The sequence below is a fragment of the Alligator mississippiensis genome, chromosome 14 (genome assembly GCF_030867095.1).
Source record: "Alligator mississippiensis isolate rAllMis1 chromosome 14, rAllMis1, whole genome shotgun sequence".
In the NCBI taxonomy this organism is placed as follows: domain Eukaryota; kingdom Metazoa; phylum Chordata; order Crocodylia; family Alligatoridae; genus Alligator; species Alligator mississippiensis.
In genome coordinates this window covers 41,326,371-41,350,882 of record NC_081837.1, presented here as the reverse complement: position 1 = coordinate 41,350,882, position 24,512 = coordinate 41,326,371, and the positions used below count along the sequence as shown (strand labels likewise).

The 24,512-nt window shown below is 50.6% G+C and overlaps 3 protein-coding genes across 5 annotated transcripts in view; 2 read left to right on the top strand and 1 right to left on the bottom strand.

The window, feature by feature from the left end:
* LOC132244719 (CMRF35-like molecule 8) overlaps window positions 1-21,333 on the bottom strand; it is a 44,246-nt gene extending 22,913 nt beyond the window's left edge. For both annotated transcript variants that reach the window (XM_059717055.1, XM_059717056.1), the window contains exon 1: window positions 21,169-21,333. In XM_059717055.1, coding sequence (XP_059573038.1) covers window positions 21,169-21,184 — 16 coding nt within the window. In that variant the 5' untranslated portion in view covers window positions 21,185-21,333. The remainder of the gene's footprint in view (window positions 1-21,168) is intronic.
* Window positions 4,420-21,514, top strand: RAB7B (RAB7B, member RAS oncogene family). Of its 2 annotated transcripts, XM_019477344.2 has the most exons (7): window positions 4,420-4,743; window positions 6,523-6,745; window positions 11,893-11,954; window positions 12,180-12,306; window positions 12,648-12,863; window positions 14,053-14,178; window positions 16,047-21,514. In XM_019477344.2, exons 2-7 carry the CDS (start codon window positions 6,722-6,724, stop codon window positions 16,125-16,127), a joined length of 636 nt encoding a protein of 211 aa, XP_019332889.1. In that variant the 5' UTR covers window positions 4,420-4,743; window positions 6,523-6,721; the 3' UTR covers window positions 16,128-21,514. The 2 variants fall into 2 exon arrangements, with proteins under 2 accessions (XP_019332889.1, XP_006267874.1); XM_006267812.4 differs by lacking the exon at window positions 6,523-6,745.
* Window positions 21,515-23,787: 2,273 nt separating this feature from the next.
* SLC26A9 (solute carrier family 26 member 9) overlaps window positions 23,788-24,512 on the top strand; it is a 57,655-nt gene continuing 56,930 nt past the window's right edge. The window contains exon 1 of the mRNA XM_019477343.2: window positions 23,788-23,876. The gene's annotated coding sequence lies outside the window, so the exon portion shown is untranslated. The remainder of the gene's footprint in view (window positions 23,877-24,512) is intronic.

Genomic DNA, 24,512 nt, shown 5'->3' with positions numbered 1-24,512 from the left:
ATGATACTGAAGAACCTGGACCAAATCTAGATCCAACTGTCGCAACCCTCTGCAGACTCAGGCACCCCAAACTGAGTGCTCTGCAGCTCTAGAAACATTTGAAGCTGGATGCAAACTCTGTGGCTCATACACAATGCACATACATGGAAACAAGAAGGAAAGCTGTGCCTATCTTATGCATTGTTAGCGTTGCTGATAAAACCATTTGGTTTTGTTTCCATCATCATTAACTCTTTCAACCGACTCCCCAGCTAATGACCCTTCATTCAGGCACATTACCAGATAAGGTGCCTGGGGTTGCCAGGCAAAGTCTCTTGTAAGCTTGCCAGTTCTGAATCCTGGTTAGTTAACTCTTGACTTCTTTCTTCCCCAAACAGTTGTCAGACTTGATCCACCCAAAACAACAAGAGGCAGTACTTGAAAGGTCCTCCCTATTTCAGCTTTCAGTGTTTGGGGCATGCCACAGGGAGGGCTTCCAGCTGCCCTGCTTATCTGATGCTGTAGGTGAGCAAGGACTATCCAGACAATCTAGTAACCCTACATGCCGTACCGAGAAACCTGTACCCTGTTTAAAGATGAGTGAGAAGTCAGTCCACAGGGAAGACCACTTACTCTTTGGAAGATTCACACTCTTCTAGATGCTAAAGCTCTCTGAAGAGCAAACAGTACAGTTCCCGCCTGGAACCACAGCTCAATCCCTAGTGTTTTGCCCCAGGAGCAATGAACATCCCATGCAAAAAGGCTTCCACTGTGTCGAGAGAATGGAATAATTCATTATTTTTTTCCCTAGAGAAATTAGCCAGGAAGAAATGTTTTTATTATTTCTCCAGTGCCATTGAACCACTACATCATCCAGACCTGACCTCAGTGGAGACAAGTGAGATATGCTGGCATTTCTCTGTTTCAGTCAGTGTTGGTTTCCTTCTGGTCCAATTGGACTCCGCAGTGAAACTCGCACTGGTTTCAGTGGAATTAGAAATAAGCCCAAAAGAACTTTAGAAACCCCCAGCTCCTGCGGGTTAAAACACTATACATCCGCTAGGGCTTTAGAGGTTCAGTTCCCTTGTCCTATAAACAGAACAGATACCAAACCTATCAACCCAGGCTGTTGTATTGGGGTAAGGAGCTCCTGCAAATGAATCATGCTGAAGCAATCTCGAAAGGAGAAGGGGAAAGGCTGTTGTGTTGAGAGGAGCGGCGCAGACAGATGTTGAGAAACAGGCAAGACCACTAGAACCATCACTGCTCAGCTCTGGCTGCACTGCTTTCAAGCTGGAGAAGCAGCTGGAAGTAGCAGTTAGGTTATGAAGGAACCCCAACCACAAATCAGGTTGCCAAGCTCTCTGGAAGTGAATGGGGTACCCTGGTCCAAAACCTGCTGGTTTCAGTGGCACTGGATCAGGCCCAGCCAGAGGAAGGTATTGTGTCTGCTGTTAGGACAAGAAAGGGTGTAGATCCAGACCAGCAATGCCCAGAGATATCTATGAGTGACCCATGCAAACACAGAGCTTTCCCCCCCCACCTTGATTGTGCTAATGCAGTAATGCATGAAAAAAAATCACAAGATTCCCAATTTCCAAGTCAAATTAACTCTGACTCATTATTTCCTGATAGAGATCAAATCTGGGGATTTTTTCTTCTTGCGCGTGTAGGGAGAACCAAGCGGTAAGTCTGTGGAGGGGAAGGGGCAGACTGAGGCCCCTACAGGGAGGGGGTGAACGGGGCCCTGGGGCTAGGGCAAGTCATGCAACAGAGACTTGGGTGGCTGTCTGTGCGTGTGCATGCGTCTGTGCATCTGCCCATCACTCCCAAGACACAGCCCCCGCAACCCGGCTGCTGCCCCTCACTCCTGACACACAATACCCCGCATCCTGCCAGGGTGTGCATGGACCCCTCCTCCCCAAGCTCCAAACCCCACGCACGCACCCATAGCCCCCCACACCTTCACAAATAACCCCTCGTCCCCACACACACATACTTCAAAAATAGCATCTCATGATTTACATTGCAAATCTCTTGATTTTTTTAGAGTTTGTCTCATGATTTTTGACTCAGTGGGGTTGGCAATATTGCCAATGATACATTTCTCTCAGATGATCAAAACTCGCTCAAAACTCAGAAATACTGGGCCTCTCTAAGCCAGGCCATGACTCAATGACATGCTGTCGCCAGAAGCCAGCTTCCAAACCCACCCCCAGAGCACAAGGCAGCACAACAAACCTACGCACTGGAAAAAAACAGAGGAAGGCAGCACACAGCAAAGCAGGCCCATGCTACAGGAAACCCCACGTGAGCTCAGACCCAAGGACCCGGAGCAGACCTCAGAAGTAAACTCTCCACTTGCATGCGGTTGCCGGTCCTGAAGGCTGGCTGCAGCCCTGGCAGGCACCAGAGGATTTTGGCATTGAGGGACTGGGAAAAAGTAATTTCCCCCATCTACATCTTCCCACCATGAGAGGTTGCAATGGGTGAGTGATCCTAGGACACAACTCCCCACAGCTCAGGGCCCATTTGACACACTTGGCATGTGCCCAGGGCTTGCTGTAGCAGGTAGAACAATAACAATCAAGTACCTTTCTTGTTACCTGCCGGAGGCAACAGGTCACACCCTCTTCCAAGCACCAGCTTTGTGCAGCCTGCTATCAGTGTTTGCAGTCAGATAGGATCAGAAACCACCCACCTGGGAGAAACAGCCACTTAACACTTAAAGCTACCCTGTCTACTGCCCTTGTCTTAGTGCTAATGATCACAATCACTGGAGAGACATTGCCCCCTGCACAACAACAGCACAGGATGGAGTTGTGCAAGGTGCCTCCGGAGCACTCTGAATGGGGCTGGATGGACCAGTGATTCTCAGCCAGGTGGCACTCTGGGGTGCACTAAGATCATGTTAAGCGTGACACATAATATTGGTACAGTTAGGTGTGCTAACACCTACACATGATTCACACGATAAAGCCAGAGCTTTCAAACAGGAATCCCTAGTATCAAAAACTAAGTATCCCTAGTACCCCAAGTATCAAAAACTCCTCCCTTTCTGGCCTACTGTGGCCTTTCCTAGCCCTTTGCAACAGAGAGATTGCTCTATTATTTTTTCCATAGTTAAAAATTGAGTGAAAACAAAGGGCTGGCATTTTCCAAGGGGGGCCTTGGGTCTAACAAAGTTGAGAACCACTGGGATAGACCACCAACCTGCTGCATTGTGGTGGCTCCTGCCCTAGAAGCGAAAGACCCATTATGAGGAGTTGCCTTCCCACACCTCTTTCCCTCCCTTTATCTCAGGGGCGGGCAATTGTTTCAGGCGGAGGGCCGCTTACTGAGTTTTGGCAAGCCATCAAGGGTCACGTGACAGGTTGCCAGGGACAGATAAATATTAATTTTCCAAATTTTCCAGGGGCCCCATGGGACAGACAGAATGGCCTGGTGGGCCGCGTTCGGCCTGTGGGCGACATTTTGCCCACCCCTGCTTTATCTGGTTTGGTGAATACAGAGCTGGTGAGAAGGGCTGGCTTGATGTTCCTAAAGGTTGACTCCACTGCTGGAGGCAGCACATCCCAATGGAGAGCTGAGTTTTGTTTCCAGGCCAGCCCTACTGCGGGACTTCGGCAAAACACTTTGCTTCCCCGTGCCTCAGTTTCCCCACCTGCAATATTAGAAATAATGCTTGCTGTTTCCATGTAAAGTGGGGATCCAGAGCTACGACTCAGCACAGCACAGCTGACTCCACAGCCTAACCTGCATGGTGTTCCCCAAAAGTTCCTGGAGAGGCAGTCCAGGCCTCTCTGCTGGGACTGCCCAGAAACAGCTGTCCAGCTAAACAGGCCCAGAGTTACCTGAGCACATTCGGAGGGTGACAACTCCCTGCCATGGCTGACCAGAGCTGCCCCCCACCCAATACGTTAGGCACGCAAGGCGACTTCCCACTTGGCCTTATCAGTACTAACTGAGCAAAGTCCAGGGAACTTGCTCAGGTGACGATGACAACACCGATATCACTAATGGGGTGTTTTTCAGCCCTGAATAAGCCCACGACAAAAACAGCCCCGGCTGGAGGTGAGGTCAGCAGCAGATAAGAGGCACTGGGAGCCCTGTGACAGAAAAAAAAGCAAAGAACTTGGAAAAAATTCAGGTTTTTCACCCCAACATCAGACCTCCCCCCCTGAGAAGAGTACCATCCCCTATCAGTAGAGAGATGGGGGAAGCAAGGTTTGCTGTTGGTTTGGTTTTGTTTCTTTTTAACAACGAAGACATCCCTAGAGCTAAGTAGAGACCTAAGTAGAGGTAAACGTGCAGATCTGGGAGGGGTGCCTTTCAGGATTGGAAAAGTGCAGGAGAACTACTAATTTCCTCACTTGGTTGGTGCCCAGGAAGTTCACTTCAGCCCCAAATCCCTTCGCAGACACACGCTCTGCTTCATTCTCCGTAGGAAAGACATTCCCCAACCCAATCTGATTATCTCAGCCCCTTTCCTGCTGATGTAACTTCTGGCTTGCGTCCTTAGCACGTTTCCCTTCACTGTCTGCCAGGGAACCTAGATAGGGGAAGATTGAGGGAGAGAAAAAGGGAAATACTCTGAGAAGCTGCAATTTCCTGGATCCTCCTCCCAGCCCCTCCTGACTCTTTCCTCTTTAGAAAGCCAAGTAAAGAACAGAGAACCGGAGTGGCGGCCAGGGCAGCGGGGAAGCTGACAGCCTGCAGGTCCCTTCAGCGAGAGGAGATCTCACAGAACAGATGCCACAGCATGTAAGTGCCTTTTCTTTGCTGCCCTTTTTTCTGGTAGGGGAGCGGTGGAATTTTGGCAGGCGGTGGATCGAAATAGTTATGCCGCAGCTCAGGCTGTAGCGAAGCCAGGGGATCGGACACAGAACAGCCTGCTCCCCGGAGCAGGGAAATCAGGATTGCAAAGTCCATTTTGAATTAAAAGTCTGGCAAAGCAAAGATTTCTAAACCTGGTGAAGCATGAGGTGGGGTTGAGTGCCTAGATCTGGGACTGCATAGATATACAACAGGCAGGGGAGACAGAAATATGTGGCTCTTTTGACAGAAGGTCCAGAGTGCCTGGGTCCCTGTCTATGGGCTAGAGAGCAGTCTGGGCAGGGGCAAGCCCGTAAAGTAGGACAGCTCAGGACAACACATCAGGAAAAAATGCAGAGGCAGGATCTTGTCAGTGAGCCTTTCCATCTGCTGCTGGGGCTCCACACTGCCACATGTCACTGGGTGGCTGGAGCAACAGGTGCTGCACCTTCTCCACCCCTTCTGGGGCTTAGCCCACAACTACAGACTGGCTCCCCCATCCCTGGTGTGATTCTAGGTCACAGTCTGATTGGTGGCCACCGCATTTGGCCCTTCAGTGCTGGGCTGCACCCAGAGGCAGGAGGCAGTGCTGCTGGAGAAGAGTCCAGGCAGTCAGATGCAACACAGTCCATCCCCAGAGTGGGCTGCCAGCTGGCTAGACCAGAGGCTTGCTCTAGCAAGGGGGCAGCTGGTTTAGCCAAGGGGAGGCCGATACCTGGCCTTGGGCAGAGCAGAGCTGGAGGAACTGGGCTGGGACAAAGCTTTCCAAGCAAACTATTTATTCAGAAAATGGCATGTACAAAAACAACATGTACCAAATCAAGGAAAGAAGAAAGAAAAAAATCCTTCTGGCAAAGAAAAAAAAAAAAACACCTGAAAAGATCTGAAACTCCAGGAGCAGTCCAAAGCTTTCCTTGTGAAGTTCCAGTTTTCACTTGGGGACTCTCTTTTGAGACAAACTTTACTTGAATTGAGTAAAAAAGTTGAAAATTAAAACTAACGCTTCCCCCCTACTCCTACTGCACCAAACCGAGGAAAACATTTCATTACAGGCTGAACGAAACTTTTGGGTGATTTTTTTTCTTGTTTCTTTGTCAGCCTGAAAACCAAAAAAAGCCGTTGTACTTGCTTGTGTAATGAAAAAAGTTAGGGGGCAGGGGGGTGTTTCCACACACATCTAGCAGTACTTCTTAGGGCCGCATTTTCTGGTAGTGTCAATTGGTCCCTTTTTGTAATGACATTAGTTGGTTTTGTCTGTTGGGCCAGGCAGAGAACTTGCTGGTGGGTGCAGCATCCCAGACACCACTTCTAATCAAATGCAGCGGGGAGTGGTTTCTCACCACCCTGTTTAAAACCCCTTGCTCTCTTGTTGTTAGCTACCACTGGACTCCAGTGCCTACCAAACAGTCGGCAGAAAGCGTTCTTTGTTAAAGTTGCCCCTTCTATTCAAAGCTGATGGAGCTCCCTGCCCACCTGCAAGTTCAAGAGCCAAACAAGGTTCAACATTTCTGATAGCGCTAAGTAAAAGGACTGAAGTAAACGCACCTGTTTTCAGTCCTTCCCTCCATGTCTGAAAGAAGCAAAAAAGGCTCATTCCTCTCCTCTACAAGTCCCCCTCCCTGGGAACCACTGCAGAGTGGCAAGCCAAGGCCTCTCTAACTGCTTTCTTTGCTGTTAGCAACAAATACAAGTCAGTCTGTGCCTACTGTCCCTGTTTGCCTGACACAGGGCCAACACCAGACCCAGCTGTCCCTGACTTTTCACGGATCCAGACAGGCTTCATCTTGCTGGCAGGCAGCTTCAGGAAGGATGGCAAGATGATGACCTTCCCCACCACCCGAGGTGGAGTCTCACAGCTCTGCTAGCCAAGACACAGAGGCTGCGTGGTCTGTACTGGCAATTTGCTGCCTCCCTGGAGCCGCTGTTAATGTCCATCTATGTGCACATAACTGTAAGAACCATCACAAAATCATCAGCTGTAACCCCTGTACCCCCACCCCTCTGCGACAGCTGCCAGATTTTGCTTGGCTTCAACAGTGAGGAAAGCAAAGACCCAGAGCATCCCGTGGTCAATGGAGCCTAGTAAGAACCCAGCTGGGTGGAATCAAGTCCCCCAGGACTGAGAGGCCACATTTCAGGACTCTGAGGGTCACATCTGCCTTTGAGATGTCCTATAGGGCTTTATGGTGTAAGAGAGTGGGTGTGGTATAGTGGCACTTAGTGCTCAGCACAGCGAGGCTGGCAGGAAAGCAATGTATGGATGTCACGGAGAGTGTGGAGGCTTCCAGGGCAGTGTATAGGGCTGCATGCCCTTGCTGCTAGTGACTCTAGGAAAGAACTTGCTTTGGGGAGGCTTCTTCACCAGGGCCTTGCCCAGACAGGCCAGGAAGGTGTGGTACATTTTTAGCTGCTTTACCTGACTGTGTTGGTGCCTGGCTTCCCTCTAGGGGCGAACACAGTTTCAGACACGGAATCATAGAATCACAGAAAACGAGGGTCAGAAAGGACTTCAGGAGGTCATATCTAGTCCAACCCCCTGCTCAAAGCAGGACCAGCCCCAACTACATCATCCCAGCCAGGGCTTTATCTAGCCAGGTCTTAAGAGCCTCCAAGGATGATGTTCCCACCACCTCTCTGGGGAGCCTGTTCCAGTGTTTCACTACCCTCCTTGTGAGAAAGTTTTTCCTAATATCTAACCTAAACCTCCCTTGCTGCAACTTGAGCCCATTGCTCCTCGTTTTGTCACCTGCCACCACTGAGAACTGTCTAGCTCCATCCTTTTTGGAATTACCCTTCAGGTAATTAGAATTTGCTATTAAATCCCCTCTCAATCTTCTCTTCTCCAGACTAAATAAGCCCAGTTCCCTCCACCTCTACTCACATGCTGCCCTGCATCTTAGCCCAGGAGGCAAACTCTGGTTTGCTGAGACATCGCAGTTGGGTTTGGGTCACAGGGGTAGAGAGCTGGCTCCCCCTCAAGCTTGGAAGAGGAGATGAAGCCAGCTTGCCCCAAGCTGTGCCTGGGTACAAGCCGCTCCAGAAGCCTGACGGCACAGAGCTTAGGGAGGGTACGAAGCTGAGAGAAAGGACTGATAAGCCAGAAGTGGGACCAAAGGACGTCTCATCCCAGTTGAGTCAGGGGCCCAGTTCTGCGCTCAGACCCCAGATGCAGCTCCACAGAGATGAATAGCGTTACATGGGGGTGGTGGAGAGCTCTTCAGTGGGGGCCTGGGCTTGCAACCACCCCAAGGGTTACTGGAGATGCTGATTTCTGACAGACCCTGAGACTTCTCGGCCTCTTGTGGGCTCAGATCAAGCGTAGTCCTATGCTTGCCTGGCAGGGGAAATACCATGATCATCATGGTGGCTTCCTTGTCGCACCCAGGGAAGACTGCTCTGCTGGCATGGGATAGTATCCGCATAGGTCATGCATAATTAACTTTGGCTTTATGCCCACTTTATGGAAATGAGAAACTCTTCCCTAGTTTGCCCCTGGAGCCTTATGGCTACGGGCAAGCAAAACTTGGAGGCATCTGAACCTCAACCCTGCAAGTAGGCTGCCCGCCAAAGGATTTGGGAACATCTGAAGCCCCAGATGGGGGTGGAGGATGTTTGCTGGTAGTAGGGCCACTTATGGTTCTGGACTGACTCGTGGATTTGGAATTGATTTGGCTTGGAATACGGAAAATTAAAAAAATAAGTTCCGACAGACCCTGGCTCATATCATAGCTGGACTGCACTGGAGGTTGCTTCATGCCTGCAGCTTCTCTTACATGTCTGATCCCTTAGCATAAAAGCACTGGATGCTATTATTGATGCATTGCTGCCTGCCGCATTCAGCATGGCAACTGGATGCCAACCTGAAGCAAGGCTCTCCAGAGAAAGCGTGGAGGGCAGCCAGTGCCCTTGACTGACGCATGGGTGCCTTGACATGTGCAAAGACTCAGGTACTCCGTGTCACAGGTACACAGGCCATGGCACCTACAGGCACATGGGGTGATTTACACATGGAGCAATCACCACCTGCTTATGTCAGCAGTGGCCTCTAAGGGATGTTTGGCATTTTGCACAGATGCAGGAATTGAATGACCTAAAACTGTACAGCACCTAACAGCTCACTTCAGCCTCACTCCTTGGTGCCAAGCACCCTTGAAAGATTGACCAGAGGCAGCTGGGTATGTGTTCATTTAACATGAGACCATAAAGGAGACCTCTAGAGGAAAGGAAAAATGCTTAGAGCTCATTCCTGCCTTTTGGGGTGCACAAAGGTGAGCTCAGCTCCTCTTCAAGGTATGAATCTTTCTGTTGCTGTTTCCATTACACTAGCTACTGGGTTTTTACTGGCAGACTGGAGTGAGGCAGCAGCCTCCCAATCAGCTGACACTGGAGGGGCAAGTCTCCCAGCTGTTAGTTGAAGAGGGAGGGCAGGCAGGGGATGCATCCACGTCCCCCGTGGAGTAGAGTAACTGAGCCTGCATGGAAGTTATTCTGCTTCCAAAGTGGCCTGATTAGTGTGTAACAGGCAGATAGATAGTTCAGCCAAACCACTCGTGTGTGGATGCAGGCCCGTATATCCCAAAAAATCCCAAGTTAGTGTGAAACACAGCTGACAGTCCCTTCGACAGAGCTGCTGTGGGAGGTGGAAACGTGCTACGGGCAGATCTACTGACTCATTTCCCCCATTCACAACCCTCCCAGCTCAGTGCCAACAGGTTCAGGCAGTGCTCAGTTCAGCATGTGAATATAAAGGCAACACAGAGAAATAAAACGCTGCTGGTGTTTCTTAGAAGATGCCTAGGGAATTTCCAAGCGCAAGCAACTCACCAGCAGACAGCTTGAAGATCCGTGACAGGTGCCACCAGCTTGAAAGGGCAGGCAGCACTGAGCTGCCTCTAGAGGTGTTACTTCCTCACACTGCGCATTTTGCTCTGGGTCTGGAGTTGCATGGGGACTGGCAAACTCATTCAGTACAAATTACCTCTCGAGCCCAAAACGTCAGGGCCATCACTGCCTGCCTCCTGGCTTTGCTGGGTGGGAATATCCATTTGCTCCTATATTTATTCAGCCAACCTGAGAGGTCTGTTCAGGATCCACATCCATCCTTTCCTAGAGGCCTTTTATCCATCAGTTGGACCAGGCACTGATTTCCTTCTCTCATGCTTAACAGTCCCAAGTGAATTAGCAGCCGTTGATGAGAAAGTCTCTCCTTCCTCATGCCCTACTGTTGCATCATTGACCAGCTGCACACTTGCAGAGGGATTTGCCTCCGGCAGATGCTATTGCTGGGCATGCCAAGGGAGCACTGATGTGTAGTCACATTTGCCCTATGCTAGGCTCAAGTAGTCCTTCCTTGGACATTGCTTTATGCCTGATGGGACAGTCTTTTCTTCTCCAAGTTTGCCAGCTTGAACACTGCTTGTCTCAAGTTATCAGTGCACAAAGGGACCACAAGTTGCTTCCAAGACTAGTAAGTACTGCCATTTTGCCACAGCCATGGATTTGGGCAAAGTTTTAATATGCATCGTTCTCCACCTGCAGCAAGACTCCCAAACACATTGCACAGGGGAAGGGCTTGAAGCAAAAACCTGGAACCCTGGATCCAAAGAGATGTGTTTTGGACAAGTTCAGATCCACGCATACGACCTGGTCTCTGTGACAGTGACACTTTGGAATCTACCTCTGCTAAATGAAAATATGAATGAAAATTTCTCTAAAACAAGGCAGGATTTTTTTTTTTTTAGCTTCCTTGTATTGCATAATAATGAAACCTTCTCCTGGCCCAAAGAGGGATGAGTCACCAGCTGCATGGAGGAATGATTCACAGGTGCACAGATTCTGGGCTGTGTTCTCCACCTCTGAAAGGCTCTCAATAGTCCAGAATGGAGCTTAGAAAGGCCACCCAAGGCAGTGATTAATGAAGTCATAGCTGGAAAGCACCCAGGAAAGACTGACTAGCACCGACAAACTCCTTTTTAACAAATATTTTTGTCCAGCCTTCCCTGATGCTTGGCCGGCTGGATGGGAGTGGCTCAGGTGTGGAAGGAAAGCCAAAGCCCAGGGAGTTCCATGAAAGCTCCTCGCCCTGATGATCCCTATGACTAGTCTTTATGATAAAACTTTTTGCAGTTGTATGTCTGGGCCTCAAAGAGCGCTAGGCACTGCACACACATAACAGCAAGACAACTCCTGCCTCACACAGTTCCTATGGTGCATAAGACAATATCAGACAGAGAAAGGTCAGAGGTCCACGAGAGCCTGTGAACCCTAGGGCTGGCATAGCTGAGGTAGCCAACGGCACGCAGGGGAGACATATAGCTGCCTCACGTCTGGCTGCTTCCCACTCCACAGCCCAAATGACCAGCTACCACTTACAGGTGGATCAACTTGGAATGACCTTTAGTGTGCAACCAGAGCATGTCAGCAAGCTACACAATGAGATAAGCTGCAGCACGGGATGAGCAGACATGTGGGCAATGGTGGAGAGAAGGCAGGACCAGGGAACAGCAAGGACAGGCAGAACTGCAAAAATGGTCTCAGTAGGACACGGGACCATCCGTCAGCCATGGTCTTGGGGGCCTGTCCCTTGGGGAGCTGCCTGTTTCACCCAATGTCCCCAGAGCTGCAAGGATAAAACAGTGCCCAGAACGATAGGCAAACAAGCACCCATTCAGGGCATGGAGACAGAGCTGTGGTTCGGGCAGGGGCAGGGATAAATGAGTGGGGGGAGCGGTGGCTGAATAATGCTGCTCGGTACTACCTCCTGCACACATCACAAACACTGATAGATTTGTTGGCCATTTTCCTGGTCACAATAGGCCCCTTGTCGCCGGTGCTGGCTGTCTGTGTGGGCTGCTGTGCTGAATGCTTCCTGCTCCCTCTCCTCTTGTTGCAGCGAAAAGTGCAGCACAGTAGAAGGGAGGGGGTTGCTGGGGAGAGAGACAAGCAGCACATGCAGATGCTCAGCATCATGGCAGGTGGGTTTCCAGGGAGCCCTTTCACTGAGGTGGGGCTGAAGGGTTGGAAACGTCACAGCCTTTAGGAGGTGCCTTTGGGTCTGTGCTGGGAGCTCTGGTAATCACGGTGCTTTCCCTCCTCTAGGTGCCTTTCATGAATTCCAATAAGAAAGTGGATTTAAAAATTATCATCATTGGAGCACTGGGGTAAGTCAAGCCTTATCTAAGACACAGCCAAGACCACGGCCAACTCTGGAAGGTACAAGACAAGACAGAATAGGAAAGGCTGGAGTTTGGCCTTGTCCCTTTAACAGCAGTACGGGGTGGGGAGGGCAGGGGATGTGTAACTGTACTTTCCCTGAACCCCACTCCATGAGGCACAGATCATAAGGCTAACACATGTCTCTGTGTGCATCTCTCCCTCCACACCAGCGTGGGAAAGACCTCGCTCCTGCATCAGTATGTGCACAAGACTTTTTATGAAGATTACAGGACCACGCTGGGAGCCAGCATCCTCACCAAGGTCATCATGGTGGACAACACCCCACTCAAGCTGCAGGTGAGTTGCTCCTATTTGGGGTTCAGTCAGTAGTGCACATAGAGGGAGCCTGAAAGCCTTCTGACCAGGCATGTGCATGGTGCATGTGGGCCAGAAAGGGTGCTGCACAAGTCCCAGGCACTTGGGCCCCCTACTCCATCCCCTAGTTAAGTCAACTACAAGATATTCCTATTGACACCAGCAGAGCAGGGCTTGTGCTGAGCACCCCTGAAATGTACTGAAGTCAGTCTGAGCTGCAGGTGCTCATCCCAGACACCTGCTGCCTCATGGAGTCACAGGACGTGGGTATTTTATGTGCACTAATGCTGTGTCTGCATCTCCTGCCCTTCTCCCCTTTGTAGATCTGGGACACGGGGGGCCAGGAGCGGTTCCGGTCCATGGTGTCGACATTTTACAAGGGCTCAGATGGCTGCATGCTGGCCTTCGATGTCACAGACATGGAGTCTTTCAAGTCCATGGATGACTGGAGAAAGGACTTCCTGGACAAGGTTCTCTCCCAGGAGAAGGACTTCCCCATGGTGGTGCTGGGAAATAAAATTGATTTAAGCGACCGACAGGTGAGGTGGGAGCCCCGGCACCATCAAGGGCTCAAAGCATTTGGGGAGGGTGGGGGTTCAGAGAAGGGCCCTAGAAATCTTTTAGGAACTGTCACAGCCCTCAGGACGGGGTCTTTAGTCTGTGGTGGAGCACACCTGGTACTGTGGTGTGGGAAATGCTGGCTCCAGCCTGTCAGGCAGCTATTGCTCACCAGCACCAAATTCATTTAAACATTATGTCACCTCCTTACACCCCTTGTTAGTGCCTAAATATCAAAAAGCAGCTAATGATGTTGGGTGCCCAACTGCAGACACCTTGAGGAAGCCCGAATCCTAGAAAGTGTCAAGCACCTGCTTTCTGGAATCTAGGGCCCTGTCATGCATCTTCTCCTTTGGGGCCACCAAATATTAAGCCATCCAAAATGAGGAATGGCTTTCAAAGAGGCCAGTCTCCATTAACACAGCTGGAGCCAGGCTCACTTGGTTTATTCACCAACAAGGTAGGAATACCAGTCTGAAGCCAGGGAAGGGAAATCTCCAACAGGATAGCTGGGATGTTTGGTTCCAGACTCCCTTGTCCAAGAGCTGAAAGAAATCTCCTTCCTCAACCACCCTAAATCCACCCATGAGCTTTGCTGGAGACCATAACATCTGCAGCAAGCTCTCTCAGTAAGGCTGCTGCTGGCCCTGATGTTACACAGATGTCCCCACCAGATGGAGCAGGGAATCCAGCTGCACTGATCTGCTCAGAGAGATGTGCAGCTGCTCATGCTCTTCAGGACAAGGGAGCAGGGTAGCTTTGAGGAGTGACAAGCAAGCACTGCACTGCTGAGCACTGTGGCCTGATGCACCTGTGCTCAGCATCTGCCAGGACAAGTCCAGAGACCAATGAGGCCCTAATTCAGCAACATCCCGTGCACCTTCTAAAGGTCCTGAAGTCCCTCAGCTCACCCAGGCTTCTGTGTGGATCGGGGGCACATGACTCCCACAGAAAGGCACCTTTAACAGTTGGACCCTGGTCTGTCAGAGAACAAGCCCAACACTTTCCCCATTTACTGGAGTGAAATGGTTGGGGACAGCGCAGAGGTCTCTGAGTTTAGGAGAACCATAAGAAAAGGCTGAAACCCCACACCCTGGATCTTCTCACCTCCTGAACGGGTGAAACCCCTGCAAGTCAATACTATGACCCCATCCTCATTCCCTCCTGCAGGTGCCCCAGGAGGCTGCTTCAGTCTGGTGCAAAGAAAAGGACATCCCATATTTTGAAGTCAGCGCCAAGAATGACATTAACGTGGCACAGGCTTTTGAGACCCTCGCAAGACAAGCCCTGGCAAGGGTGAGTAGCAGTGCCTGTGGGGGCAGGGCTGGCTGCTTCCCTCCACACTGAGCATCTAGCTGGCCAGGGAGCATTCACCTTGATGCAGAAGTCACAAAACAGCAGAGATCCAGTAAGGAACTGTTCACTGGATCTGACAAGCTAGGGCAGCCATTCTCAATCAGTGTCATAGCACCGTGGGGTGTCAAGAGTTCCTTTTAAGTGTGCTGAGGGATGCCACGCAATATTAGCACTGTTTGGTGTGCAAACACCTATGCATGATTCACAAAGTAAACCCAGAGATTTCAAACAGAAGACCAGGGTGTCCAAAACACTCCTACCTGCTGACGTCTTTCTGAACATTTTTTTTTTTTTTAGCAGCAGCAGCAGTCCAAAAATGAGTGAAAGCTAAAAGGTGGCATTTTCCAAAGGGTGCCTTGAGTCTAACAAGTTGCATCTGGAGTCTAAAAAAGGTTGAGAGCTGCTCTATGGAGACTATCACTATTTGGTCCAGATTAAAACACCTAATGAGATTCTGGTCCTTTCAATTGACACCTAAGTTTGTCCTTAGATTCAAACCCCAGCCTTCCCTTAACTGGTGATTAAGATTCAAGCATCATTCACCATTTCCAAGTCCCACGATTTTATCATTTCCTATGATTTTAAATGAGAGCTTAATTTATCGTTAACCACTGCTTGCGTTTGAAATAGGACAGCTGAAGTCTACACTTTTGTCTGAAATAGTTTTTTTTTAAGTCCATCTCATGACCGTCCTGCTGAAAATAGTTGGTGCTGAATATTCCTTATTTCAAAAAGAAGGAACAATAAAAGTCAAGGAATCAATACTCATTAAAAGCATGGGCAAATTTGTTTGACTCATCCTAGGAGTCCAGATGTGAAGCAATATATACAGCTGTGTACACTGGAGCTTTAGTTAATGGTGCTCCCTAGTGGCCATCCCTATGAAATCAAGAAAGGAGGAAAAGCATTTGATTTAAGAACTTGGTATTTTAGAAATAGTGCCTCCGTTTTAGGGGCTTATTACACTTTACACTGTGAGCTGCATAAATGGTGATTAGTGTTAATACTAGCTTGGAGTTTGGAACAGTCACACCCTTAGTCTAGAAACCTTCTTTGACTGTCCCCCACCTGCACAGCTGTGACTTGCTACAGGTAGGGGTATGAGAGATCTTGGGATACTAGAGGACTTCAACTTGGACAGCACATCTGTGGGGAGTGGCGACACCTTAATGGAGAAAGAGCTGGGTAGCACAGATCAGAGATAATCCTGCCATGGAGTGGCATAATTAATAAAAGGTATAATTATGGAACCAAGAGTTCTAGTTTTTTGTATGCCATAAAGCCCCTTTAAGGTGCAGACAGTCCAGGGATTTAAGAGCTCCAGGAGGCATCCAAAATAACCATGCAACAAAGCCCTTAGGTCTGGAGTTTTACACCCATAAATGTTTGCTGGAGCAATGGAGACCATTTATCCTTGTAACTGGAGTACCAGGCTATGCTACAAAGAGTGAGAGAGCTGGTCTGTACTGAACCTTGCATGCTTACAATGAGCTAGCATTACCAAACCCCTTTGTACTGAAATAGTGCTAAGTTAAAGTCATTGGATAAATGCAGTATCCATTACCTATTGATGTAGCCATAATTCCATAATGGGCAAATGAAATGATATACCCTGCCCTGTGCTGTAGCACCTGAGCGCATTGAGCAATGTGACTGGCATCTGTTGTGTGAGGTTCTTTCCTTTTGCCTAATTTTCTCTACCAAACACAACTGAGCCTGGGATCTCTCAGACCCCTGAAACTCACTCCTGATCACTGGAGATTTATCACAATCCCCAATCCAAGCTTGTCTCACCTTCTGTTTTCCAGCACCAGGGGATTCTGGAGAACTACTTAACAGAGTCCATCAAGCTCACTCCCGACAACCAGCCCAGGACAAAATGCTGCTGACCACGTCTTATGGAGAGACCTGACACACAACCAAGAAGCCGACGGAGCAGTGAGTAGGCCTGGCAGCTCCAGCTTCGTGTTCAGCCAAAGACGACGACTGCAGGTTTAGATGCCACATCTCACAGCTGATCCAGCAGATCTCCAGACACTCGAAGGCACTGGCCTTTCCCTAAAGTGCCTCCAACAGACTAATCACACAAACCATACCTGGTTGCTGCTACAGCCTTTCTGCTTCATTAACCTTCTAAACCACCCTTTCAGTGCCCGGCACTGTCCTCCTCAAGTTGCTGCACTGCCACACCAAGACAAGGGGGCCCCATTCCCATCCCTAGCCCTCTCTGCTCTCATTTTACCAGCTGGCACTCTGGCAGGTCAGCAAATTCCCAGCGGAGCCCTGCTGCTTACCGGCTGGCCCTGGAGCAGACACTCCCCATGTGTGCCTGAGTGATAGTGCTCGCAAAACAGGGCTGTGGTCTTGGCACCAGATGGGGTAGGCCTGGCTAATCTCAGTCCTTGCTGTGTGAACACAGATACCCGGTGCTTAATCTAATGGCCCTGCCTCTGATATTCAGCAGGCACGTGCTGTTTGTTGAACAAGGAGGGTGCCCACGCTCTCCTATCTCTGAACCCAGCTGATCTTTCTATGCCTCAGCTTCTCCTGCTGTGTCAAATGAGGGTGATAACACCCGCCTGACACCCAGGCAAGGAAGTGTCATCATGAGGGACTTCCTAAAGGCACCGTTTAAAAAAGGCAGGCAGGATGGTGCACAAGGCTGGGATTTAAGAGACTCAGAATCAGACTCTACCTGTGCTAGTGACCAGCTGAATGATCCTGGGCAAGTCACTTAGTCTCTCTCTGGGCCTTTGCTGCCTGCTGGGAACCACTGATACGGACCACATTTGTACAGTGCACAGACTTCTGCTGAACAGTGCTACAAATCCCATGAAAGCGGGGAACTCTCATCTTAATAATCAGAGGGAACAGCCTGGATCAGATTTTCGGCAGGTGCATTCAGGGGGGAGGGGATCAATATGTGGAAAGTGAAGATGAGGAGAAGGGATTTGTGCACCTGTGGCCCTCCTGAGACATCTCTGCTTCTGGGTCTGTTCTGCCTGCCCCTGGGAATGATGCCCAATGAGTGGCTTTATTGCCCATTGGGGAGGGGATGGCGAGTTGCGGCTACAGCCCACTTTTGCCCTTTTGGTCATGAAGCTCTGCAGAAACCATCCCAAAGGCCCATGCAGGGCCAGAGAAAAATCAGATCCTGTCTGCAGGCCCGCTGAACCACCTTGTCAAATGCGAGAACAGGGAGAGGATTCCCCCTGGCATTCCACTAGGCAGGTCAAAGTGCTGTTAGCTAATGAATTTGCCAGGCTTCCTTGTAAAGGCTGTGCAAGCTTACCCTAGTCTGCAGTGAACAAGGAGTAAATCTCAGCTTCCACAGGTGCTCTAGGCTGAGGCCATAAGAATGAGATAGGGGGAGCTGGATGAGCAGGAGGCGGCGCATATGAGCTGTCTTGTGTTGGGAAAGGAGGGGTCCCTGGGGAAGTGTTCTAGAGCAGTGTTTCTCAACCCAAAAACGGGTTGCAAGAATATATGAAAGGGCTGTGAACATGGATCAACAAACTAAAAGTGAGAAAAATGTGGGAAACCATGGCTTTTCCCTTGCAGGCTGTCAGAGTTCCAGCCTGCAAGGGACTGCTTGGGGCCCCCCCTGCCCCACACATTGGGGGCTAGGCTCTGGGGGTGGGGACCAGCAGGTGAGGAGTGAGAGGCACTGGGTCAGGACTGGCCCTTGATGTTCATAAATAGGTCATGGTACAAAAAAGGTTGAGAACCACTGTTCTAGAGGGCAGCCTGAGTTCTCATTTGAATGCTAGAGGATCAGGCCATGCTGGGTGGGACCCCTTGTTTGTGTCCCTCTGGAGTTGCAGCCCAGGTTACCAGGGGAGAGGGCAGTGCTGCAGGTCATGTACAGTCCTGTGCCACCTCTCTCTCCAGCCTTCCAGACCCCAGGTGCTCAAACAAGTCCTGAGCCAGGTCCTGGGGGACCGCTGAAACCCTGAGGTGTTAAAGGGGAAAGCTGGTACCTCTTCCATGGCTTCCACTCACTTACAGGAGCTTGCAACTTTTAGGGGTCCTGTTGTTGTGCTTTTCTTCCTAACTACAAGTGCTAGAAATGTAATTTTTGATGACAGTGGGGTCATCCCCTGGCTCCAGGGACTGGTGCCACAGAGAAAATGCGAAATAGCATGAGACTTCTCACAAGGCTTCTTCTCAAAGCCTCCAGCAGCCAGGGCCCTACAGTGCCATTCAGGTGGAAGTATGCACCTGCTTATCAATGATTACCAATTACATATACACACATTGACACAGGCCAGGCCTCCAACAGGCTCTGGTTCAACATGCTCAAAGCTGCTTTACACCTGTATATCTAAGTGCAAATGGGGCCCATGACCCCACCCCCATTAATTTAAAATCCTTCCCAGCAGAAGTAAAAGGTTTGCTCTAACATGCTGGGCTGAGTATTTTTGTTTCAGGTTGGAGATTTCCCTTGGAGAAGCAAATCTACCAGGGGCCTGCACAGAGAAACTGTTGGGTTCGGCTGGCACTGCCTTGGAGAGCCGTGTTAAACTCTAAGCCCCGAGCCTTGGTAGGAAAATAGTTATTGCTCGTTGCTTCCCCCTGCTCTCCCCCATAAGGCTATATCAGCCCCCAAAATGCAGGGGCCCAGCTGAATGGCTTCTCTCTAGTTTACATATCAAGGGGTAGCCCCTACCTCCCTCTTGCTGTGCTGCAGGGTAGATGTAATCAGGTCCTGTTGTGTTAAGTGCTGCATGAGCAGACAACAGTGGCAGTCAGTGCAGCACAGGGCTTTTAGTCCTACCAGTCATGAACACTAATTTGAGGTCTGTTTCTCAGGTGGTAGCAGCTTCCTTCAGAGTCCAGTGCATGTCCCCCCAGGATAGTTTCAGGGATGGTAACTGTGGGGCCTGCCCTAGGGACTCAGCCCCAGTTGGGGTATGGGGTCCCCTGGCTATGCAGTGCTTGCTATGGGAAGTCACCCTGGGCTTCTGCACTGATTCTGGGGGCCCAGTTTCTGCCTCTCCTCTTTCTGCAGTGCGGCTTCAGGTTTATTGGCAATGCATAAGCCTGACTGGATTCTAGCTCACGCTCCTATCACTGCGAGGGCCCTGCAGGGCTGATGGGGGAACAGTTGGATATTGCTAGAGGAAACAGATGGAGCAGATAGGGTGCAACACTTGCACTGGGCTTGCTGCTCAGATCCTTAGGGGATGGGTCAAGGTGGGGCACCAGACATGGATAGTCAGTTCATGAATACTCAGGGACACCAAGTAGCAGCTGCTAGGGATTGGCCTGGTGATCCATTCCCAATCCCCTGCACCCAGCTACTGAATTGGGGGCTGAGCCAGGGAGACAGTCTGTCCTTTCATAGGCAGGGAAGGCAGATGAGAGGAAAAGCCCCTCAGCAACTTTTTCCCTGCCATGTGCTGACTGCTTTCCCCTCCATCTCAGGACCCCTGGGGAAAGCAATGTCTTTCCAGCCATGTCCATTTTGCACAGGCATCATTGCAGCCAACAAGACAAGAGGCTGGGTTTCATGCGGTAGGGCCAGAAACCATAGCCTCTCCCTTCACTGCAGCAGGCCCCCGAATTTACCATCTGCTCCCGAGACTAGTGCAGCAGCTTAAACTGGCTGGCGTGATGCAAGCACGTCACAGTACTTCCGAGTACATCACCCCTATGGTATTAGCCCTGGCATGTTTATCCTGTGGGTATTGAGTGCTGTTAGTGTCAACAGAAATATTGTTTCTAATTATATCCCTGTGCTGGCTGCTTTTAATGTTAGAAGCAGGTGGGAACTTGATCCAGTTTGTGCTGACAGGCTGTAATATGGGCCAAAAGCTGAACAGATCAAATAAACTAAATGGATGAAGTGGCCACTCCCTGCTGCAGGCAGAACAGCAGCTGACCTGCTCCCAGATCTCATGAGAGATCAACTCCCCATTAGATGCTGTAATCAGAGACAGGCCCAAGCAGCAGAGCTGGTTTCTGGCTCTGATCTGGATGGGGCCTTCTCCAGCAGGCAGACTGGGGAAGTCCATCAGTGTCTGGTTGCTTTCTCCCGTGAAAGCTCATCAGTTGCCTTGCAGAGGAGAGCTTCCAACCCCATGCCTATCTCATGCTGGAGCCCACGAGCACTTCTGTGGACAGTGTGTGAACATGTGCACATGCATGTGCACGCAGGCTTTGTCCAATTAGTAACTGACCCTGAAAGGAAGGAAGCAAGGAGGGAAAGAAGAGCCCCTTATCCCAGAACTGCAGGGTCCCTGCAGCACCTGGCACTGACCAGCATCCATGCTGCACAGGGCTAACTACGTCTCTACTAGAATTAGACAGACCTAGGGCTGGAGGGAGGGCCTCAGAAATGATCCTGAGAGCCCCAACCTATGCTTCATGGGCACCCTGATGCCTGTAAGACCCCTCAGTGTTGCCTGTAGCCGCAGGAAATTAAACAGGTAAAGGGGAGGTTGACAGGGAAAGTGCAGTCTGATGTTGCCTGCAGCTAGTGATGTTTTCCACTGAAGGCTGGGGTCAGCTGATTTAGTGCACCGCCCCCACACTGAGGCAGGATCAAACACAGCACCCCTAGGCCAACCTCACCCACACTGTTGAAGAACTTTTCCTAATGCCCAGTCTAAATTTCTGCTGCCTCTTAAGCTGATAATTTGTCCTTCTTCTAGTGACCCGGGAGAAGGAATTATTGCCATGCTGGAGGGACTGCAGATCTGCCCCAATCTGGCAGGCTCCATGTTCCTGCGGAAGAAAAGTCAGCCGTACAAAGAGTGGCCCTAGTTCCCCCAGGATGGCTCTTCATTTAAGTCAGCAGAGCTAAGCCAAATGGGCCTCACGTGTGCAGGAACCCTCAGACTAGAAAGGCACAAGCCACATGATATTAACCCCCAGGCAGGGCAGGTGACAGTAGCTTTTCCAAGCAGAGGCTGTGATGGTGCTTACCTTGCTTTGTGAGCATTTGAAGCTACAATCATCTAATTTTACACCTGTCAAGATGCCGCCTCCGTCTCCCGACTGTGCTTTGAGTCATCATTAGAAGTACTTCCCGCTGTTGGCAAAGCCAGCAAGGCACGTGAACTTCCTGACAAAGCAAGAGATGGCAGTGAGGAAGGGCCTCTGTACTTCCCAAGAATAAGCAGAACAAGTCAGTTGTTCATCTGCTCCAGCTGGGGATCAAGTCTGTGACCTTGTATTATTAGCACCATGGTCTAATCAACTGAGCTGTTCACCTCCAGTCCTAAAGCAGGAGTCACTTCATAAAAAACAGTCCACAACATGAGGAACTCCATCTTGCAGTCTGTTGTGTTTGCTTTCACTGCTGGGAAAGCTGGTCCAGAGCATCTCTGCTCTGATGCTTAGGGGCCCTGTAACAAGGGGCCTTCCCCAGGCTGGTTCAATGTTGGCCTGCCCACCCATCTCTGGGCTACCCACCCCCCTCTCTGACCTGCTATCCCTTGATGATACATAATTACAATGTTAATTAGCAGGAAGCTGCCCATTTTGAAGCCTCATGTTCAGGGGAATCTCTGCAGCTCCATTCCACCCCTACACTGTAGCCCAAGCCTCCCAGATGGCACCTCAGGCAGCTAAACTCAGCTGTACTCTTACCCCCATTAGCTGTGGTCCCCTCTCTGGGAGGGTCAGCTCCTCCTTAGGCCCTGGCCCCATCTCAGGCCAGTTGGGAACCCAAGTCCCTTGCTCTCTGGGCATCCCTCACAGTGGGCCCCTGGCCCTTGTATCCTTGTCTGGGTCCTGGCCCCAGCATAGACCAGTCAAGGTCCCTCAGATCATATCCAAGCTGCTTGCCTGCTTTTACCCTCACAACTCAGCTAGAACAACTGAGTCACAGGCCTCTCTAAGCAATCACAGGTGTGGGTATTCCCCAGCTAGGACAGCGCAGGGAGCTGGAGGTTATTAGGCACCCCCAACCCACCTTTCACCAGGGAGGTTTGCAGACCTGGCATTTCACAGGGCTGCTGCACCACCAGCAGCCCCACCAGATCGCCCTACCCTGGCAGGATGCAGTTTTAGGTCATGCCCAGAACCTGAAGCCTCCTCCATCCCCATAGCCCCAGCCCACTGACTTCCAAGAAGATATTCCTGAACCACAACTCAACTGAATGATACCTATCTCACAGCTGCTAACAACAAACTGCCGCTTCCCCTATTTATAGCCTGATCTCAAAATGACTACCGCAATCAAGCACCTGGCAGCTGCCTGCTCCGGCCCTTAAAGTGGCAGGCACCAACAGTGCCTTGCTACAGGGCCCTTTCTCCAGACCAGCCTAAATCTACTCGTAGCTTTTTTATCTCACTCGTTATTGTGCCTGTAGGCAATGCGTAGGGAATACATGGGGGTACACGTGCCCCCCTGAGAGCAAGCACTCTCAGCTTAGGTGACGGGCAGAGGGGGCAGGACAGCGCTGGCGCCCCCACCCAAAAAGTGCTACTGGTAGTTCAGGGCTTGGCATCTGGCCGCGAGGGGATACCGCGGGCAGTCCCTGCTTGCTGCCCCCACCACTGCCGCCACCTGTGGGCGGTTGCCATGCCCTCCCAGCCTCGGGAGGCATGTGTTGCCTATGCTTGTGCCAATGCTCTCCTTTAGTTCATACACATGTCTCTCCCAGCACAAGTATAGACAGCAATTACAACTCTCTGCTCTGGACAGTTGTCTTGGTCCTCTGAGCCCCAAGGCATCTCCTGTGCTCCTGGGTTAATTCCCAAGGGTTTTCTCCAGTCTGATTTTGAGGGGCTGAAAAAACAGGGCTCCACACTGTCCTTTGGGAGACTATTTCACTGCTTACCATTTATCTGCATTTTCTTGCTCCTTAGCCTGGGTTTTCCTTCATTTAATTTCATTACAGCCCTCCCAGTTCCATGTCCTCAGACTGTCCTCCTGGCTGTTCACACTTCAGAGACCTGGAGATGGTTATCAGAGCCCTCCTTACTCACAGTGTGGCCAGCAAAGCAGATCATAGGAAGAAGCATTGGACCCTACAGCAGAACAGATGGAGCTGCAGGGCTTCACGTTGGGGCTGAACTGTAGTACTTTTTGTCCAGGAAGGTGACTGTTGTTAATGAGAATATTTGCCTGTAGGAAACTTCTTTCTTTACAAGTACACTATGTGCCTAGTGTAGAGGCTAGGTTCAATCAGGTGGCAGCAGCTGTGTGATAGTGAAGTGGAAAAGCTCTGTGAAAGGCTCTGCTTCTCAGAGGTTAATGTAATTGCATCCTGCTCACTGGGAACCCAAAACAAAACACCCAGGGGTCCTGCTTCTCATTTATAGTACAGCCATTTGACATCATCCCAGCAGGGCAAAGACCCGGGAGGTGTTTATGTCTACCGCAAAGCTTCTTATGCTGCTAGACCAGTGCAAAGTGGGGTTAATCATTAGTGTAAAGAGCAGGCCTGATTCTCCAGTGCATGGCACTTCATGCCATAGCTTACGCCAGAGACAAGGAGCCTGAAATGCCAACACAGCACAACGGGAGGGGTTTACATTCTTTTTGCCCTGGTGTCAATGACTGGACAAGGTGCAGAGCTATGAAAACCGGGACTGAACATCCAGGATGAAAGCAGCTTTGTTCAGTACACCGAGACCAATGGGACACAACAGACATCCCCACTGTGGTCTAACCCAGCACACAGGTAGGTCTTGGATGAACCCTGGAATAGATTCTCTGGGGCCCCTGTCACAGCCTGGTCTGGAACATGTGAGCTTCTGGGGCTATCTCAGGATGGAGCTCATATGCCACTAATCTCCAGCCTATGAGGATATGTCACCCAGTGCCCTGTTCCCCATGGGACATGGGACTAGTCCTACTCACAAGTGTTGGAAAGACAGCTCCAACTATCCAGGGTCACCAAGGAGAGCTCTGCTTCTGCCTGGCTGCACATACACTCTTCCCCACCTCCCTTTCCCATCTGGCGTGAATACTGTCCCACAGGACACTGGGCAACATGGTGCCTGGTGGCAGGGTTTTCATCACCTACTCACATCAGTCTTGTGTTGCTGCCTTGATGGAGGTGCTGCAGTGAGGGAGGAATCACGAGGGCTAAACCTAACTACTCTCATTTTGGAGGAACACCAATGTGCCTTGTATTGTGACAGCATGACAGGATAGCTCCAGACATGGAGCATCCAGGGAAAACATGACCCCTGCACACTATTTGGGAGAACTGGCTTATGCCATGACATCACCATGGGAGTGCAATTCTGCTGAGCCTGACACAGAAGGCTTGGTCCCCATCCTCTGGATCTGCCCCCGGACTCATGCCCTCACA